The sequence below is a fragment of the Penicillium maclennaniae genome (assembly GCF_028827695.1).
Source record: "Penicillium maclennaniae strain IBT 15551 chromosome Unknown utg000007l:1.0-4884863.0:1.0-4888362.0, whole genome shotgun sequence".
NCBI lineage: Eukaryota > Fungi > Ascomycota > Eurotiomycetes > Eurotiales > Aspergillaceae > Penicillium > Penicillium maclennaniae.
Window position 1 is genome coordinate 2,370,598 of NW_026623219.1, and position 14,450 is coordinate 2,385,047.

At 47.7% G+C, this 14,450-nt stretch overlaps 7 protein-coding genes across 7 annotated transcripts; 2 read left to right on the forward strand and 5 right to left on the reverse strand.

The window, feature by feature from the left end:
* Positions 1-118: 118 nt before the first annotated feature.
* On the reverse strand, positions 119-1,279 carry N7477_008109 (5'-methylthioadenosine/S-adenosylhomocysteine nucleosidase family protein; the record flags this gene model as incomplete). Its single annotated transcript, XM_056969772.1, has 2 exons — positions 119-1,053; positions 1,252-1,279. 2 exons carry the CDS (start codon positions 1,277-1,279, stop codon positions 119-121), a joined length of 963 nt encoding a protein of 320 aa, XP_056819804.1.
* A 426-nt stretch (positions 1,280-1,705) lies between these two features.
* On the forward strand, positions 1,706-3,298 carry N7477_008110 (beta-lactamase/transpeptidase-like protein; the record flags this gene model as incomplete). Its single annotated transcript, XM_056969773.1, has 1 exon — positions 1,706-3,298. The coding sequence occupies one exon, from the start codon at positions 1,706-1,708 to the stop codon at positions 3,296-3,298; it is 1,593 nt and encodes a 530-aa protein (XP_056819805.1).
* Positions 3,299-3,309: 11 nt separating this feature from the next.
* On the reverse strand, positions 3,310-5,170 carry N7477_008111 (tetratricopeptide repeat protein; the record flags this gene model as incomplete). The annotated part of the gene is made up of 3 exons (XM_056969774.1): positions 3,310-3,736; positions 3,792-4,841; positions 4,893-5,170. 3 exons carry the CDS (start codon positions 5,168-5,170, stop codon positions 3,310-3,312), a joined length of 1,755 nt encoding a protein of 584 aa, XP_056819806.1.
* Positions 5,171-9,421: 4,251 nt separating this feature from the next.
* On the reverse strand, positions 9,422-9,818 carry N7477_008112 (uncharacterized protein; the record flags this gene model as incomplete). Its single annotated transcript, XM_056969775.1, has 2 exons — positions 9,422-9,486; positions 9,581-9,818. 2 exons carry the CDS (start codon positions 9,816-9,818, stop codon positions 9,422-9,424), a joined length of 303 nt encoding a protein of 100 aa, XP_056819807.1.
* A 1,328-nt stretch (positions 9,819-11,146) lies between these two features.
* On the reverse strand, positions 11,147-12,569 carry N7477_008113 (RNA-binding protein; the record flags this gene model as incomplete). Its single annotated transcript, XM_056969776.1, has 3 exons — positions 11,147-11,813; positions 11,870-12,473; positions 12,536-12,569. 3 exons carry the CDS (start codon positions 12,567-12,569, stop codon positions 11,147-11,149), a joined length of 1,305 nt encoding a protein of 434 aa, XP_056819808.1.
* A 104-nt stretch (positions 12,570-12,673) lies between these two features.
* Positions 12,674-13,384, forward strand: N7477_008114 (uncharacterized protein; the record flags this gene model as incomplete). Its single annotated transcript, XM_056969777.1, has 3 exons — positions 12,674-12,835; positions 12,889-13,062; positions 13,274-13,384. Coding segments are annotated over 3 exons (447 nt in total), but the record flags the coding sequence as incomplete, so codon positions are not given.
* Positions 13,385-13,758: 374 nt separating this feature from the next.
* Positions 13,759-14,259, reverse strand: N7477_008115 (uncharacterized protein; the record flags this gene model as incomplete). The annotated part of the gene is made up of 2 exons (XM_056969778.1): positions 13,759-14,076; positions 14,134-14,259. The coding sequence occupies 2 exons, from the start codon at positions 14,257-14,259 to the stop codon at positions 13,759-13,761; spliced, it is 444 nt and encodes a 147-aa protein (XP_056819810.1).
* Between the last annotated feature and the right edge of the window lie 191 nt (positions 14,260-14,450).

The following is a 14,450-nucleotide window of genomic DNA, read 5'->3' on the forward strand; positions in this document are numbered from 1 at the left end:
AAGCACCGATCCAATGCTCACATTCCCCTGATCCACTAGACTGCACTACGCCACCAACAACTCCATTAGCGAGTAGTTCACCATCGGTAAGCGGATAAATTAAGAAAGGAAAGATTAATCATACCTGCTTCAACCGCTTCCCCTTCCCCTCCTGAGTAGCAGCATTTTCCTCCCTCCTCTCCTGCAAAGGAATAACACCCAACAACTCCTTCGCAAACGCGGTAGCAGTAGCAGCCGAATACGCCTGCCAACGCTTACTCTTATGCGAATCGGCATAATCACAAATTCCCCTCACAACCAAGCAAGGAAAATGATCCATTAGCCCGGCAGCCTCCATCTCAAAACACAGCACGCCCTCTAGCTGACGTGCAATGCTATCTCTCGTCACGGCATCACGCATAACCCGGTTTCCCGACGCAATTAGTCCATAATGTACCCGTGGATCGGCAAGATCCCGCTGCGACCGGGGAATAAGACGACCACTGTCGCACATAGATTGACATTCATCTAAGCTGTCCCCGATATGCGGATATAAGGGGTCAAAGAGGAAATCATGTTGCAGACCGGGAGACGCAAAAGCTGGGAATCGCGCTTGAATTTTGGCCAAATGCGCAGGTACAGCCGACTGACCGAGGATATGGTCGGATTCGAGGGTCGCTAGCGCGGCTAATAGTTCCGCGGGAGGTTTATTCAGACATCCTGTGCGGTGGAATCGACCATTTGTTATGGTCTTGCCGTAGTCGTACTGGATTACGCCGCCTGTTGTGCCGGTGGGTTTGCTGACTACTATATCACCTAGACGGATATCAGTCGTGCTGGGGTGGGGGACGCCGCCGCCGATGCCAACAACTAAGCTGTAGCGGAGAGCTGAGAAGGTAGTGGTAATATGAGAGGCGACGATGGCAGCGGAGGTGGTGCCGTAGACGCCGGAGGGGAGGCAGGCGATGACAATATTGTGGCCATAGATGGAGCCGAGGGTGTAGATGTTGGGATCGTTGGCCTTGGCGGGGAGTTGGGGTGCAGCTCGTCGAGGGCTGCTTTGGCGGTGGCCATCTCCAAGGATAGGGCGCAGATCCAGCCGATGGTGTAGTCGGAGTGGGTGAGGGCCATGTTATTGATATGAAGATAGGTGATGGTGGTGGTTGCGATGGAGGAGGGTGAGATGATGAGGGGATAAATTCATGAACTAAGAGAGTGGTCAAATACTACTATAATAAAAACCAAGTAGAAATATCTTCTCGTTGTTGATACATTGAGACCTGAAAAATCGCATGTACATAGTATATGGTGTTTTGGGGTGGCCAGGGTGGCGGGGAATTACTCTGATCAACATTCAACGCCATTAGCGCTTCATATAACTAGTCCATACAGAATCTGGTCAATCCGTCACTATCACTACGGAGTACTTGGTACATAGATATGGCGTATCGATAGTACAGGCCAGAACGTGATCCGGTATGAACATGTAATATGTAGGGGGACGTACTTATGTCCCCACTACAATATGTACCATGCCCAATTTAGGCACTAACCCTTGAAGTGCTGGTATGCTCCGTCTGTACTACATCGAATTTTATGCAAGCGCTGCCCCGTGACACTAAGTCAGTAGGGCCCGTGTTCTGCGCAGTCCCAGCCCCCTTCAGACCATACCACCTTTTTCGGTCGCAATCACATTCAACCTTGATCCTCTCGTCAACAAGGCACAATGCATTTAGACAAGTGGGTCACTCTTTTCCCAGTTATTCAGGATATTTGCAACATCTCGGGAATCCCAGGTGTGTCGCTGGGCGTCGTGGAGAACAATGAATTCTACACCGCTTCATTCGGTTATGCCGACATCGCGAGCAAAACTCCCTGCGATAGCGACACGACTTATGTCTTAGGATCACTCAGTAAGGGCGTTACCGCTGCTCTAGTCTCTTCACTTCACGATGATGGCACGATTCCCTCGTGGGATACTCCACTGGAGTCCCTATTGCCGGAGTTCCATCGCGAGGACATATACGGCGAAATTACCTTGATCGATTTGCTCACACACCGAACTGGCCTTGCAGCTCTCGACTCTCTCTGGCTGGCTTCAAACAATGACCCTTACCTGCCTAGATCAGAGGCTATTCCGCTACTTAACCACGCGCCGGGTATCCAGCCATTTCGAACCAGATTCATTTACAATAACTTCGGCTACGAGATACTCGGTCAGGTGATCGAAAAGGTTACCGGCGCGTCATTTGCGGAGGTCCTTCGACGTCGGCTTCTAGACCCGCTTAAAATGCGCCACACATACTATACTGGGGAGACTCGTGAACACGAAGCTAAGCCCTATGCTGCGCTAGAGAATCGGTCCATGGTCTCTGTTCCACCGCCGCTATATGGGAAAGATGTGTTGATGGGCCCAGCAGGGGGTATACGAAGCTCTGTCAACGATCTATTAATCCTCTATAAAGCCTTTATGAGTGCTGAGCGTGGCTTGGCCAATCTCACAAAGCCTGTAATTCGGGATATTCAACAGCTATGGAGAGGACATCAAAACATACCCTTCCCGTCCCTCAGAGAACACTCCTACGGCTTCGGCTGGGCCCGGGCCCAATTGCCCGCTCAGCTCTCCCGGGGGCCTGATCCACTCAGGCCTATTGTTGGAGTAGGAGTACCATCGCAGCTAGCACTATTTCACGGAGGCGCCATCACCGGATATAACACTTATACTGTATTACTCCCTGAAATTGAAAGCGCGGCTGTTGTGCTCACCAATTCCCAATCTTTGAATGGCGGGGTTGAGTTGATTGGTGAGCTTCTTGTCGAAATGCTCCTAAACAACTCCCACAATGCCGCCGACTATCGCAGTTTAGCAAAACTATTGGCCGATGCTACATTACAACAAGAAATGGACATCAATAAGAGCCTTGTCGCAGGCCGGACCGCCAAGAAGCCTTCCAAGCCTCTCGATGCCTACATCGGAAAATATGTCAACGCGGCTGGCAATTTTGTCATTCAAATAGGATACACCAAGGACAAGAAAAGTCTGCAGGTCTCATACATGGGCCGGAATGCGGATGCATTTAGACTTGTTCCATACCAGAAAGACAGCTTCTATTGGATCTTAACGCATGATGAGTCTGCAACGCTTGCGCGAGAGTTCATTTTTCCAGCAGAATACCACATTATCAAGTTTGGGTCTCAGCATGGTGGCCCGAATGTCTCTTGTCTTTGGTGGAAGCATGATGCTGACTTGCCAGCACCTGGGGAGTTGTTCGTGAAGACAACAAAGGGCGATTATGAATACGCCAGAGAAGAATTGTGAGAGTCCGATGTCTATTTTCTATAATAGAACTGTTCCTCTGGGATTGAACCGTCATATTTCAGGTAACGGACAACTTCTCGTGGTGTAAAAACTTCGCCATCTGGCAGGGCAGATTCAAGTGCACTTTTCATAAAATAACAGACTTTGTTCATTTCCGGCGTTTTCCCTGGGATACCCTTACCAAACGACGTTCTTCCAGATGAAAGTGCTACCATGTGATCATAAATGGCGCTTTCATCTAGGTTGACATCAGGTGGTACATAGACTGCGTACTGATCCCAAAGCTTTTCTTTTGCGTTTCGTAAAGAAGCAACGCAGATATGACTGTTCGTAGTCTTTTCTGTAGCAGCCTGCATTCTGCTGAGATGATACTGTGCCCGTAATTTGGCCTCTTCAATCCAACTGTCCGGTCTCGTGATAGCCATTTTCAAGAGGTCCCTAATACAATGGGTTAATTTACAGCCTCGACAGGATCAATCTCAACTTAACATACTTAGCTTCTTCAATATTTCCCCTACTTTCTTGGACCAGAGACATGATGTAATAGCAATCAAGAGTAGGACTTCCCCAAGGACCAAAATACGCAGAGCAGGTCGCCAAAACAGCATTTATCATCTCATAAGCCTTTTCAGTGTCTCCCGCTTGAAGATATATCGTAGCCCAATAGAATTTAAACTTGAGCAAGGAAACATAGACAGTCTTCAAAAACTCTGGGGGCCAGCTTTGAATCTCACGGTCAGTGATGATCAATTTCTTGGCTTCATCAAAGATCCCAAGCGCCGCTAGACAGAGACATTTGTTTGTCAAGGTATCTGCGTTAATCTTAACTGACCCGCAGCCAATCCGGTTGCGAATGGCAATGGCAAAATCCGAGTATGCAATGGCGTCCTCGTAGAAGCCGTAATTTGAGAGGGCCCAGGCGAGATTGCTCCATGCATTGGCATAGTTTTGCACATCTATTTCAGTGGCTTCGCTGGGAACTAGCGTATTCATATGACACTGGCGAAGCAGCAGCGCCTTATTCATCAAGCGAAAACACTCGGAACGCGTAGATATACCGCTTTCAAGCCGAATACATGCCCCAAGGGTAAATATATGACCTTGCTGGTGAAGGAATTGCCCATCCAGCTTTTCACATATCTCTCCTGCGGAATCGCTGGCTAAGATTCCATCCGAGAGCATGTTGCGTTCCCAAAAATAGTTTGCGACATCTCCAAGGATTTCAGCAAATTCGATTGATGCGGATACTTCCCCCTCCGACTCTTCATAAACCTTGCGCAGGTTCATTATATGGGGGCTCCATATCTCCCACACATTCCACTGGTCATTCTGGGGAAACTGGATTGAGGATTGACGTGGAAAGACCCTACGCAGAAGCGCAAAGGTAACCATGAAGATTTCCTGAATTTTCCCATCCTCTGCATCGAGGCGATGCAGGATGCAGCGCTGTAAGACTCGGTGGATTGCAAGGTAGCTTCTTCCAGATTCCTGCCACTTGGAAATGAGCTGCCGACGAGATAAGCTGCTCATCATAGCCAGAATCCTGTCTTCAGAATTAGATTTTGTGACTATATTCTCTGATAGAGGTACAAACCTTGTCCGTGGAATGCTGGATAGAAATGCTAGATTTGGCTCAGGATGGTGTCCATAAAATATATCCTGGGGTATGCAGTCCGAATGCAACATGCAGAGAACTTGTAACACCTTGAGGGTCTGTTCATTCAGCTCTCTTAGTGCAATATCCCACATGAGGCCAAGAGCCTTCGGATATCCAAACGTAGTATCTGGCTTGGCTCCAAATATATCAGCAGTCTCTCGACGGCTTCTAAGCATCTCTAATGTTTGCCTCACAGATACACCGGACTCTGTCATGTATCCTGCGACATGAGCAATTGCAATCGGTAGACCCCCCTAACTCGTGACAGAGTAATGCGGCATCGTCATCAGCCGTAGGTGTGTCCTTTTGACTGTTTCTATCTTCGTCTAGATAGCTCAGAAGCGAGCTCCGACTATCTAGAGGACCAAATGGGTTTAAGAAGATCTTGTATGTTGTCTGAGATCCTAGAGAAGCGTTTTGGGAGGTCAAGAGAACCGAGCCGTGTTTTGACCGGGGACGATATGCGATCAAGCTCTCCAAAGATTCGACGTTGTCGAAAATCAAAAGCCATTTCCTGTCTTGGCCTGTCAGAAGTAAGCCAAATTAGGGGCCTTTGCGAGGGCGAATATATAACATACCAGTGTTTTGGAACCAATTCCGGACCGAACTTACTACTGCACCATCACCAGTATTTGGTGGTCGATCCAACTTAAGAATGTCGGCAATAGAAATCATATCTCTAGTCATCACGGGCTCAGTTTCAGAATGAACCCAAAAAACGAAGTCGTAGCATCCTCGGCACTGGTAGGCATATTGCAAAGCAACTTGTGTTTTTCCAACACCTCCAATTCCATGTATAAGACATGAGCTTTGGCGGTTCTCGGAGGTGGATAGTGCTTGCGTGCACAATTTGGTGTGGAGGTCCGATAGCTCGCTCTGCCGCCCGTAGAACTTCGGGTTTTGCCATAGGGGTATATTGTCAGCTTTCTCAGGCTGTTGAATGGCGGCTGAGTATGTGATATAGTTAGTCATTTTAGAACACCATAAGTGGGCAGCGTATATCCTATGGAGTTTTTTTTTACCTTCGACTGGTTTCGCTGAGTAATTATGATAAATATTGTTCTGTCGGCCTATTCCAATTGTGAGGTTCTTCAACGATATCGACTTGATGAAGGAAGAATTCACCAATCACCGTGCTACTATGCACGCTCCCTGTTATCGCGCCACTATTGTCTCTAGATGACCCTAGGTAAGTGTCGCCCAATGAGACTGTGGCTTCTGGCTCACACCCAACCTCTGTGAACATTTTGATGATTTCACAAGAAGCTAGATTCAGGGAAGGTGATGGAGAAGTTCGTATTTTCTCAGAGACAAATCTGTAACTAACGATTCCACTAAGCATAGTTTGAAGAATCTACCCCTATTCTCCGAGTTCGGATATAACATTTATACTCTGGTCACCTTGGTTGGATCGATTTCCAAAGCGCAAAGAATTCTACCCCGCTTTCATTTCCCAGGGTCATAGCACGAAAAAGGTGCTGGTCTTAGGAGAACGTGGTCCAGAATAATTGGCGGCCGTGCTCGAAGGGGCGGTTTGCCTCACATACGCCATGTGTTATTTGTAGGGACGTCATTCGACGGCCCAAAAATAGCAAAATGGACCCATATTGCATTCCTAAAAAGTGTTGAGGCTGACGCACAACTGAAAGCAAAAAGCTACAAGAGGCCTTGGGCCAGTAGCCAATGGTAAAGCAAGGTAAAATCATCTGTCTAGGATCTTGGCGTGATAACTACCGTGTATCGGAACTTCTATAAGCCCCCTAACCATCCTGTCTTTAACGTAACAACCATCAATTCTGATCATTCCGTTAATTCCAATCGAGATTCATAGTAGTGTACCATAGGTATTTGACCTCAGGTACTTAACGCGCTAACCGCTATTTTAGACCGCCTACTATATGAATTTATTGAACCTTGTCGAGCTGAGAGGTGATATTTTACCACAAAGAACTGGCTGATTAGACTTCGGCAGAACCCTCACCCGCTCTCACCCCGTTCTCACCCATATCACCCACACCTAAGATCAAATCCAACGCCATTTTAGAGCTCAGGGCGTATTGAAAATTGACCGCGTACTATAATGTGCTTATATGCGGCCAGTAGTTGGGTGGGTGTCGCCCGGGTGAGAAATGGGTGAGCGCCGCTTTAGCGTCGCGTGACCGGGGGTGAGAAGGGTGAGTGCGCAATAGATAGGGTGAGAATTGGGATGAGAACTGGGTGAGAATCCTTCGGGCCGCCACGCTGACCGCACAGACCGCCGAGCTGAGATATAGCGACTTATCATTGGGTATGCTAATAGGTCTCAAACATTTCTCTCTTGGTATCTGCACACAGCCACGCTAAAGCTCTGTCTGTTGGTGACAACTTCATAGCTCGCGCGTTATTACACTAGACTCTACTTACGATTATTGCTTAAGACTAATATTTTGGCCCCCTTTTAAGGAAGACCTAATCCTAGGTAAAGTACGACGCCCAATAGAGCAAAGTCGCCCCCAGTCTACCCTTATAGTGTAACTATATCTGTAGAAGTTGCTAAGATTTTACTAGTAATATCTCTATGTATAAATGGTATCCTTTATATCTGCTCCTAAGTCGCCTTCAGAAGAATAGATTTGTTTAAAGAGATGAGAAAGCGCTTTCTACACTAATTATTACTTAGTCCGCCTAGCGTGGTCGATACCCCCTCGTCTGTCGAGACCGTGTAGTCGCAGTCGCTACCGAAGTCAGATATACCGTCTGCGTCCTTTAATCCTTGCCCGAGCCGTTCCAAACGTCTCGTTACTTCTACATTCTAAGATCATTGCGAGTGACAGTCTTGGGCTACCATTTACCACAGCGCGGACGAACCACCCATTAGCACTGCACATTTCTCATAGAGGGCATCAAAAAGTACGCTCTCTGGCTTCTCGAAGCCTCGAAGCTTAAAGGCAATATTCGCACAGGCGAAGTTTGGGAGACGATTCCTGATTGGAAGATATAAGACGCCATTATAAACTAAGCCGTGGAATGGCGCTGAAATCCTTAGCTCAAGAGTACGATATTGATCAGGTGTAACAGGGAACATCTTCAATAAGACTTAAGGTGTTATATAACTACGTTTCTTATCACAAAAGTCCACTCTGAACCTCAAATCTAACTACACCGTCAATGAACAGCTCAAGACCGGAGATCTAGAAATTGGGCCCAAATATTTGACATTCGAAGGACCTTTGAATGCCCTTGAGGGATATAGTAACTTTGAAGCGATCTTCGCAGTGCTAGCATTGTCTGCAAATCAATTCCGACGCTTGCGGAATGATAAGATTTCGACGGTTGTTAATGCATTGCAAGGAACGCAAACACCTATGACCGACGGAAAGACTTGGCCTCCATTGCTCTTATCGTAAGACTCAGCTTAATAGTTTCAAGTACTGTATAAGTGTGCCAATCGGAAGTTTTTTCTTTTTTTTGAATTGTGGTTCTATGTGGATCAAAAAGTGTTACAAAACCGACGTCAATTGATCCAAGAAGACTTTTGCTCGGAAGCCAGTAGTCCACTTGCCCTTTCAAGCACGCTATTTAAGGGCTCTTGAAACGTAGCTCGCATGTAATTCGGAAAATTTCTCTCGGCATACCTCATTACCTAGTATCCATTAGGCTTTGTTCATTTACCCGCGGCGACTGTGCCTATACCACCCAAGAGTCCCGAGTTGCTTAGGCTCTCCCGATGAAAGCATATGAAGGAGTCCACGCTTCTCCAGGGCCTGACAGTATGCTCTTTTCGAAGAGAAGTCCTCTGTCGGGTACTTTTGATCCAAGTCACAGTTGCGATTATTCGCTTCCCTAGTGTTGGGTATTTCGGTATTGGTTGCTTCGCTATTGCGACAGAGAACTAAAGCGCACCAGTATCTGAGCGTGCTCCGTAACCAATAAATCACGCAACCTATGGCCATGCGCCATCGGGGGACAAAGACTACTTTGGCGTTGCTCTCTTTCCCTTTGGTTTCTTTAGGGAGGATTATCTCTGTGTATGCGGCCAATTGAGCAATCGTGAGATACTTATTGTGCCAACATTTATGTATGATATCGTTAATAAGAGGGTCACTATCTAGCTTCGGAAACTCCATGTTCTGTAACAATTCCACGACCTTAGGTCTATGCTCCTTAGGATCATCGGTGAGAAGTCGATCGCCATAGACCTCATAGCCGTAGTTTGTTAAGTAATATAAGGAACCGAGGGCAAACTGCTCTGTCCGAGGACTCAGGAAGCCGGAAGTTCCACGCCGTCGTTGTTCGGGCTTGTTACTATTAAGGATTCTTCTACATAGGGCTATGCAAGCTTCAAAGTCGGTCCCGATTTCCGCTGTACAGTCAAAATCAGATAATTTCAATCGATTGCGATCAAGCAAGATATTCTCGGGTCGCAGGTTGCTATAAGCGAGGTTGAGCGATTCGAGGAAAGCGACAGCTTGAGTAAGGTTATTCATCTATTTCTTTCGTAGGGGAAGAGGTTCCAGCATGTCCACTTGGGTGACAATCGCATTTTGCTGATCTCGAATATGATTGTTTTGCATTCTAGAACAAAAGGATATATCTTATGACGCAGTTAGTTAGATAACCCTGCCAAAGGTTAATAGGGCTCGCACCTCGCATATACTCAAGAAAAATCCCGTTGTCTGCATAGTAGAAGCACTGCACTACAGAAGGGAAGGATGTGTGTTGCGAAAAGATCTTATAAATCTTGAGTTCTTTCCGAAACTGTTCCCCTTCAAATTCCCCGGGTTTTGGTACCTTGACCACGATGCGAGGGTGGACCTCGTAGACGAATGAGATGCCTCCTTTCCAGATCCAGTGCACATCAGGAAACTGGCGTTGAATACTCATTTCAAGAAGAAGATATAAGAAAGAACATTCTGAATAACAGCTGCAGGAAAGAATTATGCTATATTGAGGAAGGAGGTGAGCGAAGAAAAAGGGAAGCCAGGGGTAGGTTATAAAGAATCTACGTGTTCAGGGTAGAAGGCCTGTCGGTTAGGTAAGGAAGGATGTCTGGACTGGAGTCTGATATTGAAAGAAGCAAGACTGATCCTTGCTAAGTCTAAGTTATCTGGAAACCCCCTCGATTTAAGTACGAATCGGGTCCGAGACTTGCTTATTACCCTGCGTTCACCGCTAGTCCTTGGTATTCCTTTGCAAATAGCTCGAAGTATTAATAAAGGCGGCGCTAGTATTTATCATACGATTAATGTACTTTCTTTCGTAATATCTTAAATATCCAGTCAAAAAATTTTTTATGAATCGCTTAATCTTCTAGCAGAAGATAGTCTACGTAGTCTTAGTTCGATTAAATATAATATCTATTTCTATATTAGTGCCTAACCGCAAAGACTTTATTTTATTAAGGGTAAACTCACTTCTGTTAGTACCGTTCGACCACAGCGATTCCTATTAGCGTTCTAGGCTTAAAATTTAGAGGGAGCTATCTAAGGCTACGGAAGTATTTTAATCTAACTTAAGTCTCCTCGCAAAGGATAGGATCGGTCCAGTATTAGTGGTCATTGACTTAAGCCTGGGGTATAGATATCGGCGCTATAAGGAGAAATCGGAGACAAAGGCTAGGATCTAGATAGGGTTTTGATTCTGTGATAGGAGACTTAGGAATTGTCAATCGAGATAGCGGAGATAGGATAAAGAGAAGGCTATTAAAAGACCCCCCAGGGGAGGGGACAGACGAAGTATCTTATAGCCGCTCGACCTAGCTAAGCAAAAGGAGGGGGCCCTAGGTTTAGATACAGAGGGGAGCCATTTTCGGCGTCGGTTTAGTCGTCAGTAGAAACGTAGGGAACAATCGTCAGTCAACCGTCAATTACAGAATAAGAGGTGGATGACTAATAGTCCTAGTTAGGTGCAGAATAGCGGGCGGTCAAGCGGCGGCTCGCTTTCCAAAGTTTACGGGTGGAAGAGGCCGTTTCTGGCGCCAGAGGTTGTCATTTTCGGCGTCGATTTCACAGGTCCCTATATTCTAGTTGTAATTCGAGAACTAGTGAAAGAGTGTAGGCAGTGGCACCAGTTTCGAGACGAAATGAACTATCTCGAGTCCAAATGTATATTCTCTTGTAGAGTTCTTTTCATCTATAGAATTGGAACGTAACATAATGCATAGGAAGGCTATGTGACAGAAAAATACTTGACAATCAAATTTTGGACACCGATTACGCCTTGGTCTTGGTAGCCTTCTTAGCCTTCTTCTTGGTCTTGGTGGCCGCAGGTGACTCAGCAGCAGCCTCCTTCTTGGGCGTCTCTTGATCGACCTTCTTGCCCTTCTTGGTCTTGGGGGTATCTTCGGTGGGAGCAGGGGCCTCAACAGCCTTCACGAGCTTTTCGGCTGGGGTCTCGGCTGGGGTCTCGGAAGCCTCAATGGTCTTGGGCTCCTGGACAGGGACTTCATCCACGCTCTTGAGCTGGGGCAACTCGATCTCGTAACCGAGAGCCTTGAGCTTGTCAGCCTTAGCCTGGCGCTTGCGCTGCTCCTGCTCAATGCGCTTGGTCCACTGCTCACGGCTCTTGCCTTTCTCGAGTCTCTTCTTCTCGATGCGGTTCCACGGAGTGCGCTTGAAGCGACGGTTGGCACCCTTCCAGACATCGGGGTGAAGCGACTCCGTTGGAACGTACTTGCACTTCAGGATGTGGCTGTACATCAGGTAGTTGTCCATGGTCTCGGCGACAATCTTAGCAACAGTAGCGGAGGCGAACTCGATGAAGGCGTAATGCTTTGAGCGACCAGTCAACCGGTTGCGAGAGAGACGAAGACGAGTGATCTCGCCGAACTGAGAGAAGTAGGCGCGCATCTGGTGCTCGTAGAAACCGTGGGGAATGCGTCTGAAAGACAATGTTAGTATCTGGACTTGGAGATTGCCATGCAGGTGAGAACTTACCCCACGTAGACGGTACCGGGCTCCTCCGGAGCATCGCCCTTCTGTTGCTTCGCGATCTTCTTCTGTGCCTTCTTGGTATCGGGAATCTTAGGGACCGGCTTGTCGGGGTTGTAGCCCTCGTCACCAGACTCGTCTTCATCACCGCTGCTCTCGAAGCCCTTGATAAGGGCAGCAGTCTGATCATCCTCGGCATCGTCGATCTCTTCCTCACTTTCAGAAGGCATAGACAGGATATCTTCCTCGTCTTCTTCCTCGGACTCGACTGGGGCCTCAACCTTCTTGGCCTTGGGAGCGGCCTTCTTAGCGGCCGGAGAGGGAGCGGTCTCTTCCTTCTTGGACTTCTTGTTCGAGGCCTTCTTGGGAGCGGGAGCGACAGGCTCATCATTCTCCTCGTCGCTGAGGAAGTCGGAAGCGCGCTTGCGAGGCTTGACTTGACGAGCAGACTCGCCATTGGTCTTGGATGCGGCCTTGGTCTTGGAGTCCTTTGCGGTGCTATTCTCCTTCTTCTTCAAAATTGACTTGGGGGCATCGCTCTTAGTGGCCTCGGCGGCTTTGGCCTCGACCTTCTTGGTCTTTTTGGCAGGCGGGTCGCTAACGACAGGCGCTGTTGAATCATGGTTAATTAAGATGAAAAGCTTCGGGTGCACTCATAGACGGTCCACATACCCTTGCGCTTCTTTTCTCTCTTATCAGGGGCCATTTTGGACTTGAATTGTGGTAATTGAAGTCTGGAGATCGAACGATCCTGCTGCGGGAAACTTTTTTTTTCTTGCTGGTTTGCGGAAGGCGGTGAATCCCCACAGAGCCCTTGGCAGGTCATGGACAACATTTCCTTTTAAATCTTGCAGAACTATTTGGGTGGCGGCCATGGGGAAGTCTAAACGTGCTCAAGACCTGACGCATGAGGAGATCTGGGATGATTCTGCCTTGGTGCGATCGTGGGACGACGCGGTTGAGGAATATCAGGTACGTTCAGCCACTCATGCCTCACGTGACCGTTATCTGACTGTCCATCGCAGCTCTACCACAGCATTCAAGCAAAGGGTGAAAATGTTGACGATGTCCTGAGACGGGCAGAAGAAGAAGGTATCCCTGACGAGGATCCACCCTTTGCTGCAGCAGAGGATGTTGTAGACGATGTTTCTATGGAGGCCGAGACCGAGGACGGAGCAGGCACAGGCGCCATATCGCAGGTTTGCATCACAAATAGATGAACGTGGATCCTACTGACAATTCCCAGACCCCAAAAACCATCCCTCAGGCAGCACAACAGCCTGTTGAGACGGCTTCGACTCCTGCAGCCACCCAAGGCCCAACTGGTGCCCTGCCAATGCCTGAGGCAATTCTATCCCAAGGTATGGGTTCTTTTAAATTTGATCGTTCATGACAAGAGAACTAAATTAGATCACAGTTCAGGACGAGAACTTGAAACGCCTCATGATGTCCTGGTATTATGCAGGCTATTACACTGGTCTTTATGAAGGCCAACAACAAGCCAATCAAGGAAAGAGCTGATTGGGCGTCGATGATACCAACAATAATACATGGCATTAACTTGGAAACCCCATGTATGGCTGAATCTTTCGAATCGTTTGGCATTTTGCTTCAATACCATGCCGCTGAGCCAGAGAGCCTATTCCTGCATTCTAGTCCTCAACTACAACCACAGATATTTACATAGCTCAGGGAAGCGAAGAAATCATACTTGAAATATAGGCAGTCAACTCACTGAGAACTATCTAGGAGTTTCCTCAATTCAAGTTTCGTTCGCCATCCACAATTTAAAAGAAAGTACAAGAATATGAAGTCGTCCATCTTCCAATGTATCTAGTTTCCTCGCACCGACAAATAACCCGGCTTGAATTATCTGGTGAAAGCATCTAGACAATTTACAAAGCACCACCAGTACCGCCGAGGAGGCCACCGACGATGGGAATCTTACCCGAAGCATTGGGCTGGGAAGTAGGGTGGTGAGTGTGGGTAGCGGTGGGGGTAACAAAGTCGCCAGAGCTGGGCTTCTTCTGTGTACGAGTAGGCTGGTCATTCGTGGCATCAGCTTCCTCGTCACCAGCAGCCGAGTCATTGTCATTGTCGTGCTTGGCTGCTTGAATGGCAGCCTCGGCGGCCTGCTCAGCCTTGTGGTCCTCGTTCTCCTTGTCATTGGTGTCCTTCTTGTCACCCAGACCCTCCAGTGATTGCGTGGCAGTCTGTGAGCGTGTCAGTGGATGTTGCATGGGTGTACCGGTCATCTGGGGAAGACTTACCTTTAGGCCAGCGAACGCATTTTCAAGGGTAAGAGCCTGAGTGGAATCGCGCTTGGTAGGCAGGGATAGAGCGATAGCAGCGAGGACCATGAAGATGGTTAGCGAGAAGATGCTGAAGCGAGCCATGATGAATTGGGTTTGTTGAGCAAAGAGATTGAGAGAAGGTAAGTATATTCAAACTTCGAGGACGCAAATGATTGACGACGGCGATAGAGACTAAATGAGTGTTGTGTACAGCCAGGTTAAACAAAACGAGAAAAAGGGATGTCGGAGCGAGGTGAGGAATTATGCTGTCTTTATACTAGCACCCCTTGTTA